We start from the raw sequence: 21,324 nt of genomic DNA, 5'->3' as shown, positions 1-21,324 counted from the left end.
AATGGTTATTAAGGAAACTGCAAGAATCTAATATATCCTCAAGCTGCAAAAACAATTACTAAACAAATGGAAATATCATTTATCAATAATTATTACAAATATTAATAATTGAACCTATTTCTAGATTTTAATTAATTGTCTATTTTGTTTATTGTTGTCCTATAATAAAAAATATTAAATACATTTTATAATATTCAAATGTATATGTATAGCACTTTTAACAATGAACATTGCTAATGAACATTTGTTATAGCTTTATAGCTGTTATCACTGATGGACACAAAGCTTTTTGAGCCAATTGGAGTTATAAGATATTTTAGCAGAACTGTTCATATTAATTACAGTTCAATACCATCTTCATGGTCTAATTCAGAGGGAACCATCCACAGTCTCATAGTCTCATCTTATACACCAAATTAGCACATATACAACATAAATTCTGTTAATGTGCTGTTAAACTTATGCATCAGAAGTCTATAAGTATATACATTTTTTATATCCCTTCATCTGGGAGTTTTAAAACTGTTATTGCCCTGCAGAACAGAACGATAAAGCACTGATAAACAGTGTTCAGTGAATAAAATAGCATGAGCCGAGCATGATTTGATTTTAATGACATGAAAGGTTTGTTTTTGCCATTATCTGGGCTTTACCTTCATTGACAATGAGAAAGTGCTGCAGTTAGCAGAAAATACCATTATCACATCAGTACACAGATGGTAGAAATGGCCATCTGAATAAGCAACTGCACCTAAACAAGTTTCAGAGAGGCTACTTGAATTGCAAAAATAAGTACTTGCATTAGATCTACAGTATGCAGCTGGCTATATACCTGTGGATAAAGGTAATACAAATAGGTGTATGGGAAGGTATAGGGCTCATTGAAGTACAGGATTATTTTTTTTGAGGAAGTGGGAAAACTGACAACATATGATGTAGTTTCATGGGGTTGGGCTGAAGGACTGGGAGCTGGTGTCCAGCCAAACCATAAGCCATGGAAACGCAGTCCAGTCTTTTCTAAGGTCAGCTGACTTTACATTCTCAGGAAACATTTGGAGAAGAGCATCAAAGTCCAGTCTAAAAACACGTGGCAAGAAAAATGTTGGGAGAAAAAAGCTCTGGTTATAAAACAATGGAAAGCATCGATGATCAGAAGCATTCCTTGTTTCATGTGAATCTTAGAACACAAGTTGAAGGATAAGAATAAATTGTAGGTAGCATTGTAACAGGGTTCATATACTATATACTCCCACCACACAGAGTTTTTGAGTTTTGCATGCTATAGACTCAGATAAGAATTTGTTTTTTTGCTCAGCATTGTGATTGATAAAGCAAGACACTTTACTGCTAGTGATTCAATGCGTAAATGGCAGAATGTTTACCTTTTTTTGGCATATTTCTTCTTGCATGTTGTGAAAACGAATGGGTGATGTGAGTAAATTTTAAAGGTGGATTTGTAATTGATTAATTGTTATTAAGTTAAGTTACATTAGAACTCTTTGATAATACTGTCTTCTAGTTTCATGGTTTCGCCGTTAGAGTTAGTGATGTACCTGCTGATTGTGTCAAGGACGGACACAACACCAAAACAGATTGTGTAACAGAACACATTTTTATTTCCTCCTTCTTCTTTCTCCCTACATGTCTTCCTGTTTGTATTTCTCACCTAACCCCCAAAACCCTGTCTACTCCTTAAAGGGCTATGCCACATTAAACCACTGTACATTCCTCCCCTTAAGCTAATGATTAACAACTGAGCATTCCAACATAACATTCAAAACTAACTGGAGCATGAGAACAGCATGACATGGAACTGTATGGTTACAAAAGAAAAGCAGAAGAACAAATGTCCTCAACCTGTGAAGTAATCCTCATAACGTGGGGTGGGGCGACTGACCCTCCCTGAACGAGTCACTAAAGGCTGGGTAGGGGGCAACAATGGCAGATGCTTCACTCTGGGATGGAAACAATGTAGATGTCAAGGAGGTTGTAAGAGGTAAAGCTTGTGACAAAAAGATATAATCATTTACACACTCCACAGGTGTAGGCTTCTGAACATGGAGAAGGAGACGTCAGTTTTTTGTGTATTGTCTGCCCTGAGATGTTACCACATACCTGTTAGGCTTAGAAGCAGGGTCCTGTACAATGGCCAGTTTGTCGAAACCCCAAGCTGTCTGCATGCTTACTGTCTGATACTGTCTGGTGTGGGCTTTTCAGTCATAGCACGCTTTGCTTTCCTGTTCAACACTGCCTGGACATCACAGCATAGAGATGGCTTCAACCTGTATTTGATCTCTGAAAGAAAATCTCTTGTATGTCTGGAGAAGAAAAGCTGGGCAGGAGATAGCAGTTTAGCACCTGTAAGGTTACACAGATAGAGTAAAGCAGCCTGTATGTCACTGCGCCCTCTGTGACACTTCTCAAGTAGATGTTTCTCGGCTCGCACTGCACGCTCTGCAAGGCCAGTGGACTGTGGGTAGTGAGGGCTACTCCGAATGTGCTCGAAATCCTACGCTTGTGCGAAGTCAGAAAAGTCATTACAGAAAAACTGCCGTGCATTGTCTGTTATTGTCTGGGGAATTCCATGGACTGGAAAGTGTCTCTTAAGCTTTGAAATTACAGTGACACTCCTCATATCAGGTAGATAGTTGAACCAGCCAGAGAACGAGTCTACAAGAACGAGGTACATTTTGCCATGCCATTCAATTATGTCGGCAGCAGTGAACATCCAGGAGAGGTCAGGGAAATCATGCAAGTGCATGGGTTCTCTGGGGTGATAAGGTTTCAGGGCGTTGCAAGGGGCACAACGAGAGAGTGCTCTCTCTATATCACCATACATCATGGGCTAGTACATGATCTCCTTCGCCCTGCGTTTTGTGGCTGCCAGGCCTGGATGGCCTTGAAGTAGCTGAGTCAGTGACTCTGTAACAATGGTGGTATCAGGAGTCTTTGTCCTCGAAAGATTAGACCACTCTTGAAGACAAATTCCTCCCTCATTGCAAAGAATGGATCATGTGAAAGCTCTTTGAAAGAGTCTTTGGAAAGTCTTTGGCATGTAGGATAAAATTTAACAACAGAGCAGAGTTCTTCCATCCGTTGAGCCGAGAGAACTTGAAGAGACATTACCTCTAGCAGCTTGTCTGAAAGAGGAGGCTCAGTGGAAGAGAGATGAACAAGTGACAGAGTATCAACTACAAAAAGTTCCTTGCCTTGTTTGTAGATCACATTAAGACTGTACCGTTGGAGCTTGAGCATCATGCTTTGCAGATGTGACGAGGCGGTGTGCAATGTTTTTTTTTTATTGTAATGAGAGGTCGGCCATAGATGAAGTCATTAATCTTTTGTGTCACAAATACTAGTGCTAGCATCTCTTTCTCAATTTGGGTATAACGAAATTTAGTGGGTGTCAGGGCGCGTAAGGCAACAGGGGTACCATGTTGCCTTTTACCCAGTTCATGTTGGGATGCATCAGCTGAAAAAACAATGAGTTTAGTAACACTAAAATATTGCAGAACTGGCGGACTGAATAGGGCATCTTTCAGTTTCTGGAAGGGAGTCCTGCAACATGACCATTCGATATCTTGCTTTAACAGTGCACATAAAGGGCCTGTGACATCACTATAGTGTGGAATGAACTTTGATAAATAGTTTGTCATGCCAAGAAACCATTGCAAGGCATTTGGCGGATGGCTATAGTCTTGTCTAGGTTTGATGCTGTCAGCAGTCAGGAGGTGGTCTACGTAGGAGGTGACACAAAATTTGCACTTGACACGGTTTAGCTGCATGTTGCAAGCACGGATTTTATAATGTACCTAACCTTTATCGTGTTCCTGTAGTGTGCGCCCCAGACAAGCATGTCATCTACCACAATTTGACATGGCTGGTATACTTCACAGCGGGTGGAAAACCCATAAGCCATATGTAAGAATCTGTACCTACCGAAAGGCATCATGAATGTGGTTAGATTAGATAATGCTTCATCTAAAGGGATTTACCAAAACCCCCCAAAACTTTGATAAATAGTTTGTAATGCCAAGAAACCGTTTTAAGGCCTGTTTGTCATCAGTTTTTGGCATTTGGCGGATGGCTAAAGTCTTGTCAGCGTCAGGTTTGTGCCGTCAGCAGACAGGAGGTGGCCTACAAAGGAGACAGGGGTGGCACAAAATTTGCATTTGGCAGGGTTTAGCTGCAAGTTGCAGGCATGGATTTTGTGAAGTACCTGTTTCAAACTTAATCGTGTTCCTGTAGTGTGCACCCCCAGACAAGGATGTCATCTACCACAATTTGACATGCCTGGAATACTTCACTGTACCTGCCGAAAGGCGTCATGAATGTGGGATCTAAAGGGATTTGCCAAAAATCGCATTTTGACACCCATTCCGTAGCATCGGTCTCAGGGGCGATTACGCCCAATTTAGAAAATTCTCTCGAAGTTCTGCCATGAGTTTGTCCTTAATTGCAATGGGCACTTTCTTGGGTACACATACAGTGGGCGCTACCGACTCATCTAATCGCATGTGATAAACAACAGGCAGTTTGCGGAGTGCCGTGGTGTCAAACAAGTCACTAAATTCCGTACCTCTGGTTCTTGGCTTTGCACGGCATGAACATGTGATCCTAGCTGTACCAGGCCCATTGCCGAACTGGCCTGTAATCCAAGCAGTGGTCTCACATTGAGATCTACAACATGGAATTTGAGTTGGCCTTGTTCACAGTGTAATGTTGTGGTACCCACAGTGTTGATCGTTTGTCCACAATATGCTATGAGATTCACTTTTTCATTAGTGTTTATGTGAGCTAAGGGTACAATGAGGTGTAGCTGTTGACTGGATATAACATTGCATTTGGCATCTGTGTCCACTTTCATTTTTAATTGACCCAAACCATGCTTCAGATGTAATGTTGTAACTATTTCACCTTTTTGAGAAACATCATCCACTGTCTTACAATATAAAGTGTCCTCAGGGGCATTTACTGTAGGGTTGTGTCCAGCTCATTAACTCGATTTGAATTATGGTTTCTGAATTGTGCTGCAGTTCGTTTAGGATTAATTACGGCTTTGGGAGCGAGGTGCTGTTTTAAGTGATGGAGCCGTTCTACAGCACTTTGCAAAATAGTTCCATTTACCACAATTGTTGCACTGTTTCTGGAAAGCAGAGCACTTAATTTTGTCAGGGGCGTGGTATCTGTTACAGTTTATGCAGCGATCTTGCACAACACATACGTCAGCGTGTTTTAGTTCTTTTGTGCTCTTCTCCGACTGTTAATGTAATACATACATAAACATATATTGACTGCGGAGTCCAGCATAAGCTTTTTTTTTCGCAGAGTAGTTGTTTGCGCGCGCTGCCCCAAACGACGCAGTCGCGTATTAGCTCATCATTTCTTCTTCTTCTTCTTCTTCTTTCGGCTGCTCCCATTAGGGGTCGCCACGTCGGATCATCCGTCTCCATACCACCCTGTCCTCTACATCTGCCTCTTTCACACCAACTACCTGCATGTCTTCCCTCACCACATCCATGAACCTCCTCCTTGGCCTTCCTCTTTTCCTTCTACCTGGTGGCTCCATCTTCAGCATTTTTCTCTAATCCATACAACATCGCAGGTCTCACCACAGTCCTATAAACTTTCCCTTTCATTCTTGCAGATACCCTACTATCACAAATCACTCCTGTCACTCTTCTCCACCCACTCCACCCTGCCTGCACTCTTTTCTTTACTTCTCTAACACACTCTCCATTACTTTGCACTGTTGACCCCAGGTACCTGAACTCCTCCACCTTCTCCACCTCTTCTCCCTGCAACCGCATCACTCCACTGCCCTCCCTCTCATTCACACACATGTACTCTGTCTTACTCCTACTGACTTTCATTCCCCTTCTCTCAAGCGCATATCTCCACCTCTCCAGGCTCTTCTCAACCTGCTCTCTACTCTCACCACAAATCACAATATTATCTGCAAACATCATAGTCCAGGGAGACTCCTGTCTGACCTCGTCCGTCAACCTGTCCATCACCACTGCAAACAGGAAAGGGCTCAGGGCCGATCCTTGATGCAGTCCAACCTTCACCCTGAACCAGTCTGTCGTACCTACTGCACACTTCACTGCCGTCACACTGTCCTCATACATGTCCTGCACCACCCTCACATACTTCTCTGACACACCTGACTTCCTCATACAATACCACAACTCCTCTCTCGGCACCCTGTTGTACGCTTTCTCTAAATCCACAAATACACAATGCAGCTCCTTCTGTCCTTCTCTATACTTCTCCATCAACATCCTCAAAGCAAATAAGGCATCTGTGGTGCTCTTCCTCGGCATGAAACCATACTGTTGCTCACAGATGGTCACCTCTTCTCTTAGCCTGGCTTCCACTACTCTTTCCCATAACTTCATGGTGTGACTGATCAACTTAATTCCCCTGTAGTTACTGCAGGTCTGCACATCTCCCTTATGTTTAAAGATCGGTACCAGCACACTCCTTCTCCATTCCTCAGGCATCCTCTCCCCTTCCAGAATCCTGTTAAACAATCTGGTTAAAAACTCCACTGCCATCTCTCCTAAACATCTCCACGCTTCTACCGGTATGTCATCTGGTCCAACCGACTTTCCATTCTTCATCCTCTTAATCGCTGCTCTCACTTCCTCCTTACTAATCCTATCTACATCCTGCTTCACCAACTCCACATCCTCCAACCTTCTCTCTCTCTGATTTTCCTTATTCATCAGCTGCTCAAAATACTCCCTCCATCTTCTTAACACACTCTCCTCATTAGTCAACACATTTCCCTCTCCATCCTTTATTGCTCTAACTTGCAGTACATCCTTCCCAGCTCGGTCCCTCTGCCTGGCCAATCGGTATAAATCCTTTTCTCCTTCCTTAGTGTCCAACCTCTTATACAGCTCCTCATATGCCTTTTCCTTGGCTTTCGCCACATCCCTTTTTACCTGCTGCCGCATCTCCTTGTACTCCTGCCTACTTTTCTCATCACTCTGTCGATCCCACTTCTGTTTTGCCAACCTCTTTCCCCTAATGCTCTCCTGCACTTCCTCATTCCACCACCATGTCTCCTTGTCTTGCTTTCTATTTCCAGATGTCACACCAAGTACTTTTCTAGCTGCCTCCCTCATCACTCCTGCAGTAGTTGCCCGATCATCCGGCACCTCTTCACCACCACCAAGCCCCTGTCTGACCTCTTCCCTGAACCTCACACTACACTCTTCCTCCTTCAGTTTCCACCATCTTATTCTTCTTTCAATCCTTACTTTCCTCCTCTTCTTCTTCGCCTCTAAAACCATCCTACAGACCACCATCCGATGCTGTCTAGCTACACTGTCCCCCGCCAACACCTTACAGTCTCCAATCTCCTTCAGGTTGCATCTCCTACACAGAACATAATCCACCTGTGTGCACCTTCCTCCACTCTTATACGTCACCCTATGATCCTCCTTCTTCTTAAAATACGTGTTCACCACTGCCATTTCCATCCTTTTAGCAAAATCTACCACCATCTGCCCTTCCACATTCCTCTCCTTAAAACCATACCTACCCATCACCTCCTCATCACCTCTGTTCCCTTCACCTACATGCCCATTAAAGTCTGCCCCAATCACCAATCGTTCTTTCCTAGGTACACCATCTACCACTTCATCTAATTCACTCCAGAATCTTTCCTTCTCCTCCATCTCACAGCCAACTTGTGGAGCATAGGCACTGATGACATTTATCATCATCCCTTCAACCTCCACCTTCACGATCATCACCCTATCAGAAACTCTCTTCACCTCCACTACACTCTTACTGTACTCTTCCTTCAGAATCACCCCTACACCATTTCTCTTTCCATCCACACCATGATAAAACAGTTTAAACCCACCTCCAATGTTCCTGGCCTTACTCCCTTTCCACTTGGTCTCCTGAACACACAGCATATCTACCTTTCTCCTCTCCATCATATCAGCTACCTCTCTCCCTTTACCCGTCATAGTACCAACATTTAAAGTACCAACCCGAACCTCTACTCTCCTACACTGCTCCTTTTCCTGCCGTCTCTGTAGACGTCTTCCTCCTCTCCTTCTCCTCCTTCGGCCAACAGTAGCCCAATTTCCACCGGTACCCTGTCGGCTAACGATACCTGTGGCGGTCGTTGTTAACCCGGGCCTCGACTGATCCGGTATGAAATTCTCATTTGTGATCTGCATATTTGATTTGGCACATGTTTTACGCTGGATGCCCTTCCTAACGCAACCCTCCCCATTTACCTGGGCTTGGGACTGGCACTAAGAGTGCACTGGCTTGTGCCCCCCTAATGGCTGGGTTATTAGCTCATCGTTTAAAGTTCCAAAGTCGCAATTTTTGTGTGAAAACATACGATTGAGTAGACTCACCAGGCTTTTGATTGGTGGTGTTGAAGACATATCTGTCCATTATTATATTCTTTGTGGGCACACAGAGTTCAGCAAACTTCTGCAGTAATACATCGGGAACTTCTTTGTCTTCTTCTACAGAGAATGTGAAAGCCTCAGATTTTTCCACCGCATCAGGACCTGTAAATTCAGCAGAATATATGCCTGCACTTTCTTTTATTTGTCTGACAGACCGGCATTGCAATATATTCACTATTCCTTTCAAATTTGCTCCAGCTGTGAGCTATATGCTCATAGAAAATCAGCAGATCAATACGACGGAGACCTTGAGCCATGTTGTAACACTCCTGACACAATGTAGATTGTGTTAAGGACGGACACAACACCTAATAGATTGTGTAACAGAAAACATTTTTATTTCCTTGTTTCTCTCTACCTGTCTTCCTGTCTCTATTTCTCACCTAGCCCCCGAAACCCCGCCTACAGCTTAAAGGGCTGTCTCACCTTTAACCACTCTCCAGTACCTGGCAGTAGTTTTAAATAGGGTTTCATAGGCAATTTAATCACCATGCAGCATAATTTGGTGCTGCAAAACTGTACATAATCATAAAACAATGTGAAAATAGAAACATGATGTTGCTTTTATTGACTCTGAAGGCCTGCATGAGCTAAATGGCATCATATAAAATAATGAAATGTAGTAGCTTATGTTCTAAGCTGACTCAGCACTAAAGCAGGGTTAGTGGGGCTCAGTGAAAACTGGTCTCTGCTGTCCTAAAGGCAAAGCTTCTAGGATTTCCTTTGCCTTACGCTGCAGAAAAGTTTCAATTCAGAGCTCTTTGAAGTGCCTGGTATGATTTGATAATCAGCAGGGAACAGGCAGAGAGTTGGGAGTGGCTGGAAAACATGAATTATTTACAGGGGTGTGAAAGTTACCATTAGAAATTCAATGACTGATATCTGGCAAAAATTATTTGGAATATGTCCAAACTGTATAGCTAGGATTAATTTTCTATGCTTGTATTGTACTCCAACATTGTTTTACTATTTACCTCAGTGTTTTCATGGTGCGATTTACCCTATGACAACCTTGCCCACTTCTCTCTAATTCTATTCTTGAATATACTGGAATCAGGCATGAAGCCGACTTATTCATGACAGTGAAAGAGGCACAAAGAGTACGCTTAGAGTCTGGGGCGAGTGGGCCAGTTCAGCTTTGACCCACGGAGGATGTATGGGGGCTGAAATCGGCCTGGGTGACAAAGCGGCCTCTTTCACCACACCTTATTCCCCTCCATGACCTCTAAGCTATCACTCACCCCAGAGTCTACAGCCCCCTCAGCTTCAAGGAGACGTAAGACAAGCAAGCACAACACAATTCAAAAGCCCCTGGGCATGTGATATGATGCCAAATGAAAGCAAGCCTCTGTAATGACATGGAGATAAAAACATGCAGGAGACGAAAGGACAAAGCATCATTCACTAGCACATGACATGTTAGACTAACTGGTTCTATAATCTGAATAGATGAAATGACATACAGTATATAGTTAGAGAATGTTTACCAGGATCAAAACCAGACACTTTTCTTGCTGTTGTAATATTACTGCTAATAATTATTACTGCTAGTAATATGCTTTGTCATTATAGGTGATTGTATGTAAATGAATGGCCAACAATGAAGTGTGATTTTTCACTACAGCTCTAATAATGTTTTTTTTTGTAGTATTTTTTATTTAATTGTGTATATTATTCTCATGATATTATACATAGTACTGTTATTTAGTGAGAGTGTCTGCTCTGATCATGTGTGTATCATGTATGTCATTGCAGTGTTGGAACAGCTATTGGAGGAGCTGCGGCGTTTCCTGAAGCTCCTGGATGGAGAGAACCTGAGTGGAAATGCAACTGTGCAAAAGAGCCTGCTTACTGACTTGCTGCATTCATACACATCTTCAAACGGTACATCGTACATGTGAAATCCTCTGTATTACATGAATGCGCCCCATATACATGCCCATTTTTCTCCTTTGTACAAGGAGATTTGCAATGTTACCTTTTTTTTGTGAGGAAATCCAACTGTTCTTCGTAAAGAAATTTAACCATTTGTTTTATGTGGGTTTTTTGTATATACATGGCAGTCACTTTTTGTATTCTGGGCTTTTCTACTTCCTCCTCTGGCTCTAAACTGTATCATTTTCCAAAGCTGCTTTTATCCTCCAGGGACACTCACTTCCTTTGAATAGCAACTTATAAATAGCCTTCATTTCCATCCTCCAAATCCCAATCTGTTCTTTAAGATGGAGCAATGTTATTTCTTTGTTCATGAACTTCATGATCTGGGTTGGCTTTTTTTTTGTTTTTTTTTCCAACATTAAGTTTTATATTTAAAAAAAAATAAATAAATGTAAATCCTAGATTTTTGGTGATTATTAGGATAATGAATAAGGAATACATGCTGTGTGGGTTATAGAGGGATTTTTTTATTTTTATTAAAATTGAATATGACCCCATGCATCTCCAACAGGCCTTGCTTTCATGTGTATATTTGGTGGCTGCTCAAGGGGTTCTCTCAGCTGCCCACATAACACAGATCATTGTCCTTTTCTTATTTAGTCAAAAAATAAAAAAACCTCTGTGAATGTCAAGATTTTAAAAATAAAAAGATAATAATAATAATAATAATAATAATAATAAAGAGAAGTATAAATAATTTTTATTATCATTGTAAATACATGGTCTAAACATTTTGTAATTTTGAGTTTGTAATGTTTTCTATTTGTAATGTAATTACATTTTTGAAGACTCTTTTCTTTTCTGCTATCTTTAAGGTGGGGATGAAGAGTATATTTATATGAACAAGGTCCATGTAATTGGACCAAACAATGAAAAAAAAGGTGAGTGTATGATTTAGAAACCATCTTTTTAGTATTCTGTAGAGGACAAAAAATACATTTGCAGATCCAGAATGTGTTGTTCAGAAAATTATAATTAAATGGTGTCACGAGTCAGAGATTTTTCATGTTTTTGTAATTGCAACAGTTATCTTTATCTTTAGTTTTCAGTTTTTGTATCGTTATCTGTGTTCGCTGTTTTAATACAACCCTGCTAAATTTTCAAGAGATGATACATTGTGGTTTAAGTGCCCCCCCCCCCCCAACCCCCCAACACTATTTCCTGTCTGTTTCTTAATAACTCTCCTCAGTCTTCCACAGCCAGACCCCCATCTTCGGCTTGGCTGCTTTGTTTAGACTTCAGTGAAAAATGTAATATGCAGAAAACTATACTGAGCTTTCACACTACAGCTGTCTAAACCACACGATGTAGATTCATATTAGAGGTGACCAGAAAACTCTTATCTAAATAGAAAAGCAGGCCTTGTCAATGCAGAACAAAAATAAAAATAGACAAATAGAAATGGCTTTTGTGGTTTAGAAGAATGAAAGTGTAACTGTCTGTTGATAATATATTAATTGTGTTATTCCGTTTTTAAATCTGCAATTATGATTATAAATCAGATGATATACTGACATACTGTATGATATGTGAGGTCCAGTAAAGAGACATATTTGAGGTTGTACAGAAAAAAAAGTGGTACTACGGAGTAGAGATTAAGCTAAGAAATTTATGACCTCCCATGATCTTTGCTGACTCTTAGACTTTTCCTGTGAAAGTTTACTGTTCATCTTACAGATGTTAGCATTTGAAGAGGAAGTCAGAGGAATGTCTGATAGGAAGTCCTTGAGTATGGCTATTGGCTCTTAAAATATTACCACAGGCCACATAAATGACCAGACATAAACTATTTCCCTGTGTTAATAACTCAGACACATTGTGTATACAGTATGTGCTATTTGTATGTTTGTATTCTGTTAAGCTGCTTTGAGACAATGTCTGTTGTGAAAAGCGCTATAGAAATAAACTTGACTTGACTTGAAACTTGACTTGACTTGTATGTATGCTGTTGTCTAATTTGGAAACATGCTTTTGAAGACATTGACTTTTGCCTTTTTCTCTTCTGATCCTAAATGAAATCAGATTATAGCCCAATAACAGAGGCCAATGAAAGTGCAGGAAAGCATGCCTATCCACCACGCAAGAGTCTTCCAGAGCTTCCTCCACCAAGAACAGTAAGTGATCTGTGCCTATGTAGGCATATCATTCAACAATTATAACATATGATCCTTATAACAGAAAGTTCCTAAGTCCCTTAAACTTAAACCTAACATATAAGATTATGCATATTTGTTACCGCATTGTGACAAAAAGTGGTAAAATAAAATTGTTAGTAAACAAAAATGTAATTGCATCATCTTCCTTTCTCTGTATAATTTGCACTTCACTATATGAAAATTGACATTTAAAAATAATCAATTGCTTAATTAGACTACAAAATCTATAGAAAATAACAATTTGTAGGTTCAAACAGTGTATTGCATATAGCAAGATAATGGTTTATATAGTCACATTTTATTTTATATAATAGTAACATTTGCTTGTGTTATCTGCTGTGTAATGTTTGTTTAAACCTATGTAGAGCAGCCAAATGTGTTTATTTTTTACGCTTACTTACAAATAAAAGAAATTTCCATTATCCCAAATTATTCATAATAAATGATGGATTTATACGTGTTTAATCACTTTCAGTGCCTAGGTATTAATCCTCAGCCTTAGTGCAAAGAGAGGGTCTGCAGTATAACTATGTAATGTTCTGCTGTAGTCAGGCAGATAGACATACAGGAGGATGGCGAGAATAACTACAGCCAAGTGAGACGTCTTTGAAATCCAGATCCTTAGAGATCCACAGGTTGCTACCAGTGATTAACAACACCTGCATTAACTGCTACTGAAAACCACTGCTGGAGTGGATATGCTGTGTATGTGCATAGGTAAAAAGGAGGCAATTATTCCTAGAAAAACTTGAAATGTTTCCCTGTTCTAGTCAACCTAATTTATATACACAGTGCCTTGATTTTTGAGCACAGCATTCTCCATATATAATACGTTTATATAATTCTGCTTACACGTGTAAACATCTTACGTTGTGGCAAGTTATCCTACACATTGTCATCCTTGTGTTTATCATCATTAGCAGTCTCCACTGGTTCATTTCTAGTATTTACTTCCTTTTTATTTTTGGTGCTGGGAAGTCTGAGCATGCATGTCCAGAGTGAGCCACTCTTTGGAAAACCTAGCATCTGTCTGTGTGGTTTCCAGTTATCCCCACAAATCAGGTACTCTAGGGTCAGACTACGGTTCACTGTGAACACTGAGTCCCCTCTCACCATAGCTGTAAACAGGGCTCCTCGACTGTTAATATAATGCCCTGGCATGGATGTCCACTGGCCTGTGGTGATGTTGTAGCAGTCCATTAGGCAGCGTAAGAAGTCATCACAAGGACCATTCCTCATCACGTACAGTTTGTCACCATGCGCCACCATGCAGTGGCCATAACTCTGATAATGAATCATAGTTGTAGTCAGGGTCCATTCATCCTTGACTGGTATATATTCATAAATATCTGTAGTATTAGGGGGCTTCCAAAAGCATACAAAGATCCTCCTTCGGGCTACAGTGCTTGCTGCTCCTGCCACTGGACAGGGGGTATTTTTCACAAAGGTCCACTCGCATGTAGAAACATCACACACCTCTGCAGAAGACAATATTTTTTTATCATATTCACCACCAAAAGCATACAATTGCCCTTCATAACCCACAAGTGTGAAGTTGTATCTAGGTTGCTGAGGTCCCTCAAACACACTCCAGGAGTTGCTCTTTGTGTCATAACAGTAACTGAAGTCCACCGTCTCCATGCTCACCCCTCGGACACCTCCTACAACATATAGCCGGTTCTTCACCACAGCTATTCCTGCCATTGAGGTGCTGGCTTCTGTGGGAAGGTCAGTCAGGTACTTCCACACTCCTTGCCCCTCTTCCAGGTACCACACAGTCCTGGAGGCATCTTGCAGGATTTTCAGTGATGGTGAATGTGTTCCCATAGCAATGAAAGAAGCAGGTGTGAGAGATTCTACATACTGAATCATCTCGACTGGCAGAACCTGCGCTGCCTCATTGAGATCTCGGTAGCAATCACGGATAAATACTGCTGCACTGTGAAACACTTTCAACAGGCCAAAAACTGCTGCTGTATGGTACAGGAGGAAGCAGTTGTCTGTATCTATGATGTCTATAAGATACTGCATCAAGGTGTCTACTTGAAGGAAGGCAGCACACTCCACAGCTTCCACAATCTCATCAGGGTCTCTGATGCTTGGCTTCTCACCCCTTGCAACAGCAAGCGCTATGAGAAACCCCCTTGCTCTCAGGCCTCCCTGCAAATAGAGCTCATTCTGATGGCTTTCCCTCATTTCAGAGCGAAAAAGAGCACGGAAGTACTCTGAATTCAGGGCCAACAATGTCCGGTCCACAGTGAAAAAACTTCCGTCCACTTGCACTCTGAGAGAGTGTGTTAGACCCTCTCCCTCCTCCATGTCAGAAGCGTCATTTGGCGGCACAATAGCAGTGTCTAGCTGTAGGCTGCTTGGAGGCTCCATTACTCCTCCAGCTTGTCTTTATTTAACTAGTATTTAATCCACACAGCAGGCTTTAAAGTATGTTTTAGTCCGGGAGATTCAATCCAGAGTTGACACCAAACATAAGTGTTTCAATAACACTGTAGCGTCAGTCACCCTGCCCTGCTTAGCAGTTACTCAAAATAGAGCTATCCTAAAGATAGCAGAAGGATTGGTCTCTGGGATCTAATGGGACAGGGAGTGTGGCTTCTGCACAACACACACTCTTCAAGTTTCAAGTTTCAAGTTTTATTTGTCATATGTACAGATGTCAGTGACAGTTTGTACAATGAAATTCTTAAGTGACGCTCCAGGCAAACTACAGCAATATTAAATATCAAACATGAAACAGAATGAAAAAATTAAGAAAAAATAAAGAAAGAAGAAAAAGGAGAAAAAAGTACAAATCTGTTTATATATATATATATATATATATATATATATATATATATATATATATATATATATATATATATATATATATATATAATAAATAAATTATATAATTATTTACATATATGGCATAAGCATGAAGTATTCTGTAAAAAAAAAAAATAATAATTAATTTATGAAAACAATGGATAACAAGGAGAATGTATATGTTTGGTGTGCAAAGAATACGCAAAAACGCAGAGTGTGCAAGTAAGGTGTAATAGTACTAAGTGCAATGGTATTAGAGTTCAAAGAAAGAATTGTGCAGTCCCAGTGTGTATGAAATGTAACAAAGACTGTTGTCAGTTGTGGTTTGAAGTGAGACTGTATTAAAGTTCGTTGTTGATTCTGAGGGTAAAAACTATTCTTCAGCCTGTTGGTTTTGGAATGAATACTCTGCTAGCATCTGCCTGATTGCAGTTTGTTGAACAGGCTGTGTGCTGGGTGACTGGGATCAGCTATGATTTTTTTTAAGATTTCATCAGACACCGTGTGTGTGGTTTATTTCCAGTAATGAGTTCAACTGTTCTTATGACTCTCTGTAGGGCTTTGCAATCTAGTACTGTGCAACTGCCATACCAGACAGTTAGGATCTTCAGTTAGGATGGTCTCGATGGTGCATCTATAGAAGTTGGTGAGTACTTTGGGGGGAGGCCAAACTTCTTGAGTCTTCGAAGAAAGATTAGTCGCTGATGAGCTGATTTAACAACTGACGTGGTATGCAGGGACCAGGACAAGTCATCAGAGGGGTGGACACCAAAAAAGTTGATGCTCTTGATTATTTCTACAATAGTTCCTTCGATGTGTAAAGGGGTATAGTTGACCTTCTGTACCCTTCTGAAGTCTACTATCATTTATTTGGTTTTGATGGTGTTTAGGCAGAGGTTGCTGTCACTGACACTATTTTGATATTAATCTCACCTCTTCTCTGTAGTTCCAAGATGGAGGTGTCATCTGCAAACTTAAATATGCTGTTGGAACTGTGCTGGGCAACACAGTCATGTGTGAACAGGGAGTACAGGAGGGAACTTAAGACACAACCCTGTGAAGCACCAGTGCTCAGAGTCAGAGTGAAGGAGTAGTTATTAGTTAATTCTGTCCACTTGGGGTCTGTTCGTCAAAAAGTCCAAAATCCAGTCGATCTGTTTTTCCTGTATGCGAATTGAAGAGGGTCAATGGTGGCTGGCAAGGAGGAACAGATGTGGTTTTTGCCAAGCTTTTTAAAGTACTTTATAATGGTGGAGGTTAGAGCCACAGGGCAGTAGTCATTTAGGCAGCTGATGGTAGACCTCTTAGGGACAGGGACAATGGTGGTCTTCTTGAATCATGTGACTCTTGTATATACAATAAACAATCTGATACTAAATAGGTCACAAAAATGAAACACACCGATGCTGTCAACAATATTACTGTGATTTATAATCACTGAACGGTATTTCATGATTAAAGAAAGCCGGTGTAATACGGCAATAGTACGTCTTAAGATTTGTAATTCTGATATTGAACTTATTGCGGTTTCAGTACGCCCTTTTTATCTTCCCCGTGAATTCCCTTAGTTGTTTTTGTAGTAGTATATATTCATCCAAGTGCCAAGACTTATATGGCATTTGAAACTGTTAAAAATGTTTTGGACAAACTGGATAACTTATCCCCAGATGCACCGAAATTTGTTTTAGGTGATTTTAATCACTGTATCATGGACAAATATTTAAAGGGTTTTTATCAATACGTCACATGTGCTACCCGTGCTGATATAGTTTTAGACAGATGTTATGGCCCGATTCCGGGAGCGTACAAATCTCTGCCACTACCACCTCTTGGCTCATCTGATCATAATGTAATTATGTTGTCTTCGGTGTATGTTCCTATTGTTAAACAAATGAAGAAAGAAGTACGATTTGTACGGGAATGGTCACCTTCTAATATTGAAGTTTTGAAGGGTTGTTTCGATTGCACAGATTGGACTATGTTTTTAAACACATGTTCTCATCTCAATGAACAGGTGCTTACCGTTTCTAATTATATTACTTTTTGTGCTGATTCTGTCATACCTACAAAAAAGATCAATTTGTATCCCAACAATAAACCTTGGGTTACAAAGGAGTTAAAAAGCTTACTGAATATGAAGAAGAGAATATTTCTCTTAGGAAATAATGAGGAGAAGAAGCAGATAAACAGGGAAGTTAAAAGGGCAATAAAAATTGCTAAAAATAATTATAAAAATAAGATTGAGGGTGTGTTTCTGCAAGGCAATCTTAAAGCTGCATGGAAAGGAATTAAGAGTATGGCTGAAGTCAGTATAAGGGTATCAAATCAACAAACTAATACAGAGAATTATGAGGCTAATTTTCTTTTATCTAATAATTACAATGATTTCTTCTCTCGTTTTGATACATCGGTTTCTGGTGAGGAGATGGCACTTTTTATAGAAAATATTAGTAAGGTGGCACTTTTTAAAGATGATATTAGTTCTTCTAATAATTGTAAATTGAATCCATCTAATATATTGAAACAGTTAAAGGCTATACTGCTTAATAAGCTGATGGTATATGTGGTAGAACACTGAATCACTGTGCTGAACAGCTTAGTGGAGTTCTCCACTTACTTTTTCAATCTTCTCTAGACCTGGGTTTGGTTCCTGATTTGTGAAAAACATCAATCATTGTACCTATACCTAAAAAAGCAAAGCCGGAAGCGCTAAATGATTATCGTCCAATCGCCTTGACTTCTTTAGTCATGAAGGCTTTTGAAAAAGAGATTAAAAAGAAGTTGATGACAGTTGTTGGACCACTCTTAGATCCATTGCAGTTTGCATATCGCGCTGGAAGAGGTGTAGATGATGCAAAACTGTTTCTGTTGAATGCTCTTAGTCGACATCTAGAAAATAGTGGAGCCTTTGCGCGCCTTTTGTTTGTGGACTTTTTGTCTGCATTCAATTTCTTGCAACCTGTGATTTTGGGACAGAAACTTATTAGTCAGTTTAATCTCAACTATGGTTTAGTTTTATGGATTATGAACTTTTTAACAGATAGAAAACAAAGAGTAAGAGTTAATGGTGTCCTATCAGACACAACAAATATTTCTATAGGTTCACCACAAGGCTGTGTACTTTCTCCTCTTCTATTCATATTGTATACAAATGACTGCCAAAGTTCGTATAATAACAGTTATCTGGTAAAATATGCAGACGATACTGTGCTTTTATCTTTGTTGTCATATGTAGATCAGGAATATAGTCCGGTTTTGGACGATTTTATTGTATGGTGTAATCTGATGAAATTGGATTTGAATGTGTCAAAGACAAAAGAGATGATTATCAATTTTATTAAGAAAACACCTGCACCTCAAAGAGTAATTATTAATAACACTCAGGTCGATGTAGTGGATAAATACAAATATTTAGGAACAATTATTGATAACAGGTTGAAGTTTCAACAAATGCAATTAGTAAAAAGTCACATCAAAGATTATTTGTGCTGAGGAAGTTCAATTCTTTTAATGTACAGAGACGTATTCTTATGACCTTTTATAACTCTTTTGTGGAAAGTACCTTGTCTTTTTATTTAATTTTTTTTTTTTTTTTTTTATTGTCTGTAAAGAATAGGAATCGCTTGCAAGGTATGGTAAATTTGTGCTCAAAAATTTTAGGTGTTCCTTTGCGAAGTCTCACATTTTATTATGAACAGCAAATGATGAGAATGGCACACAAAATTATTGGTGACTGTACACACCCTTTGAATGACTATTTTGAGTGGATGCCCCTTGGGTGACGTTAAAGATAAACTAAATGTTCCACAAACCGGTACAAATTTACTTTTGTGAACGAAGCAATACGGCTATGTAACAAATCCAGTTGAATTAGATGATTTTTTTATTTTTATTTATTTATTTATTTATTTATTTATTTATTTATTTATTTATTTTTTAGGTATTAACATTTGTATGTGTGTGTTCTGATTGTGTGAAGCACCATGACAGCTTACATCAATTGCCCCATGGCGATAAATAAAGCTCTAAACTAAACTAAATGATATCTCAATGTAATTTTGATCACAAGAGATTAAAAAATACAACAAGCTTAAAACCTGGATTGCACAGAAAAGAAATAACTGAGCAAACAAAGAATTTATTTCAGGGTCTTTGACTGGTCAGAGAGCATTCAAAGGAAGATCAGATGATTAATCAAGTACAGTGTGTCCATTAGGCCAAAAGTGACTTCTAAGGAGGATCAAAGTATTGATGGCAGCTGTTCAGAGATCATATACACAAGATGTCTTTTAACAGTGCAAATTTTTTTACCTGCTACTCTCTCTTTCCAAATAGTTTTAGGGCCCATTAGACTTGTATTTTCACTGTGCTGGATTTTTGGCACCAGAACCAGGGATTTTCCATGTTTTAGGTGTTTGTTTGGTCTTTTTCCCAGTTGTCCTTTTCCTCTTTCCCAAAGCTTGGCTTTCTCTCCTTATTTATGTCTGACTTTTGATCTACTTATTTCTCAGACTGTGTTCCCATGGTAATGAGTAGGGCTTGGGAATATGCTTGATTATTTCAGCAAAAATCAGAGGAATCGCCTAAAGTTGGGGTTTTTATGGGGTTCAGTTCACAGCACTTTATGACTGAGTGTGCTAACATGTCAAACACACTCATTCCAATTGCATAAGCAGGATTGATCATGTTGCCTTGGTGGATCAGTTGGACTGGTCTTTCGGCTCTTACTTCTGATCTTTGGCTGTGTTTGTATCAGCTGGGATACTAAGTTTGAAATGGAGGAAGTAATAGCTCGGCCTTTTTTCATCCTAATCAATGGCAGATGTCACCCTTGAGCATTTTTTGTAAGTCCTTTTATTGCTTTTATGTTCTCCTTATTCTTGTTTACTGCTTACTATTTTGCTGGTTCCTTTAAATGCCTACAGTTTACATTTAGTTACAATATTCTGTGTCTCCTGATTACCAAAGGCCTTTTTTGGTATTTACATCTAGCTGTGTTTAAAAAAAAGTTTATGGCAGAACACCCACTTCTTTGGTGAGCAAATGTATTGTTAAAATACTCTATAAATGAAGTTATACAATGTGGTGGACAATCTGTTTTAGTACAAAATAATAATAATAATAATTTTCGACAATAGGCTTCATTCAGCTCGTATGTATGTTGTTGTTTTTTTTAATGACAAATGTCAATTTGACTATAAATAAAGTTATTTAAAATAAATTCTGTTTTGCCATTTTCTAAATTGTTTAACTAATTCAAAGATATATATCAGGTAATGAAAGTTGTACAGCAAAAACAACATGATTATCCTTTCTATTCCAGTACTTGTGGAGAAAACTGTAAACTAAGCATCTAGCTTCTATAAAGGCAAATAATGAATTGGTGACAGTAATTTCACTATTAATCAACTAAATAATTCAAGATGCACAGGCCATCTGGTAGTGCAACCCTAACCCTAACCCTATTATTTCAGTGCAAAATTGACTATGTGGGTATCAGATGTGAGGATTTAGTAATGCTTTGAGTTGATGGATTTCCAGCCAATCCACACCCAGATAAAAAACATTGTTTCTTCAGGCAAACAGTACAGTATGGAATTCTTGTCTGAAGTGTGCAAGGATGAGGTCACAGGCAGCTCATATTCATGGTGCAGGAAATCCCCATTAGACAGACAAATACTAAAGCTTAACAAAAAGCTCATTAGTCTGCATACAGAAAGTTTGGTACAAAAGCAGGGAGGGTGTAGATATGTATTTTGTGTCATACCTTCACAGCTAATGCTGTTGCTTCATGCAAAAAGAGCTATAATCCCCCCAACTATCTCTAACCAGAGATGGCAAAAATACACACATTCTTCACGCAAGTAGAAGTACAGATATTAATATTTTAAAAGACTCTGGTAAAAGTTTATATAACCTGAAAAAGTCTATACTTTTTCACTTTTTTAGGTTAGTTAGGA

The 21,324-nt window shown here is 39.4% G+C and overlaps 2 protein-coding genes across 2 annotated transcripts in view; one reads left to right on the top strand and one right to left on the bottom strand.

The window, feature by feature from the left end:
* Nucleotides 1-21,324, top strand: part of afap1l2 (actin filament associated protein 1-like 2) — a 40,998-nt gene that overhangs the window by 9,139 nt on the left and 10,535 nt on the right. The window contains exons 2-4 of the mRNA XM_083557289.1: nucleotides 10,206-10,334; nucleotides 11,204-11,269; nucleotides 12,411-12,502. Coding sequence (XP_083413415.1) covers nucleotides 10,206-10,334; nucleotides 11,204-11,269; nucleotides 12,411-12,502 — 287 coding nt within the window. The remainder of the gene's footprint in view (nucleotides 1-10,205; nucleotides 10,335-11,203; nucleotides 11,270-12,410; nucleotides 12,503-21,324) is intronic.
* LOC310734862 (kelch repeat and BTB domain-containing protein 13) lies at nucleotides 13,425-15,347 on the bottom strand. The gene has a single exon (XM_083557324.1). It carries the CDS (start codon nucleotides 14,924-14,926, stop codon nucleotides 13,430-13,432), a length of 1,497 nt encoding a protein of 498 aa, XP_083413450.1. The 5' UTR covers nucleotides 14,927-15,347; the 3' UTR covers nucleotides 13,425-13,429.

This window comes from Silurus aristotelis, assembly GCF_946808225.1.
Source record: "Silurus aristotelis genome assembly, chromosome: 12".
NCBI lineage: Eukaryota > Metazoa > Chordata > Actinopteri > Siluriformes > Siluridae > Silurus > Silurus aristotelis.
Note: the sequence above shows the minus strand (reverse complement) of the source record. Positions and strands in the feature narration are given on the sequence as shown.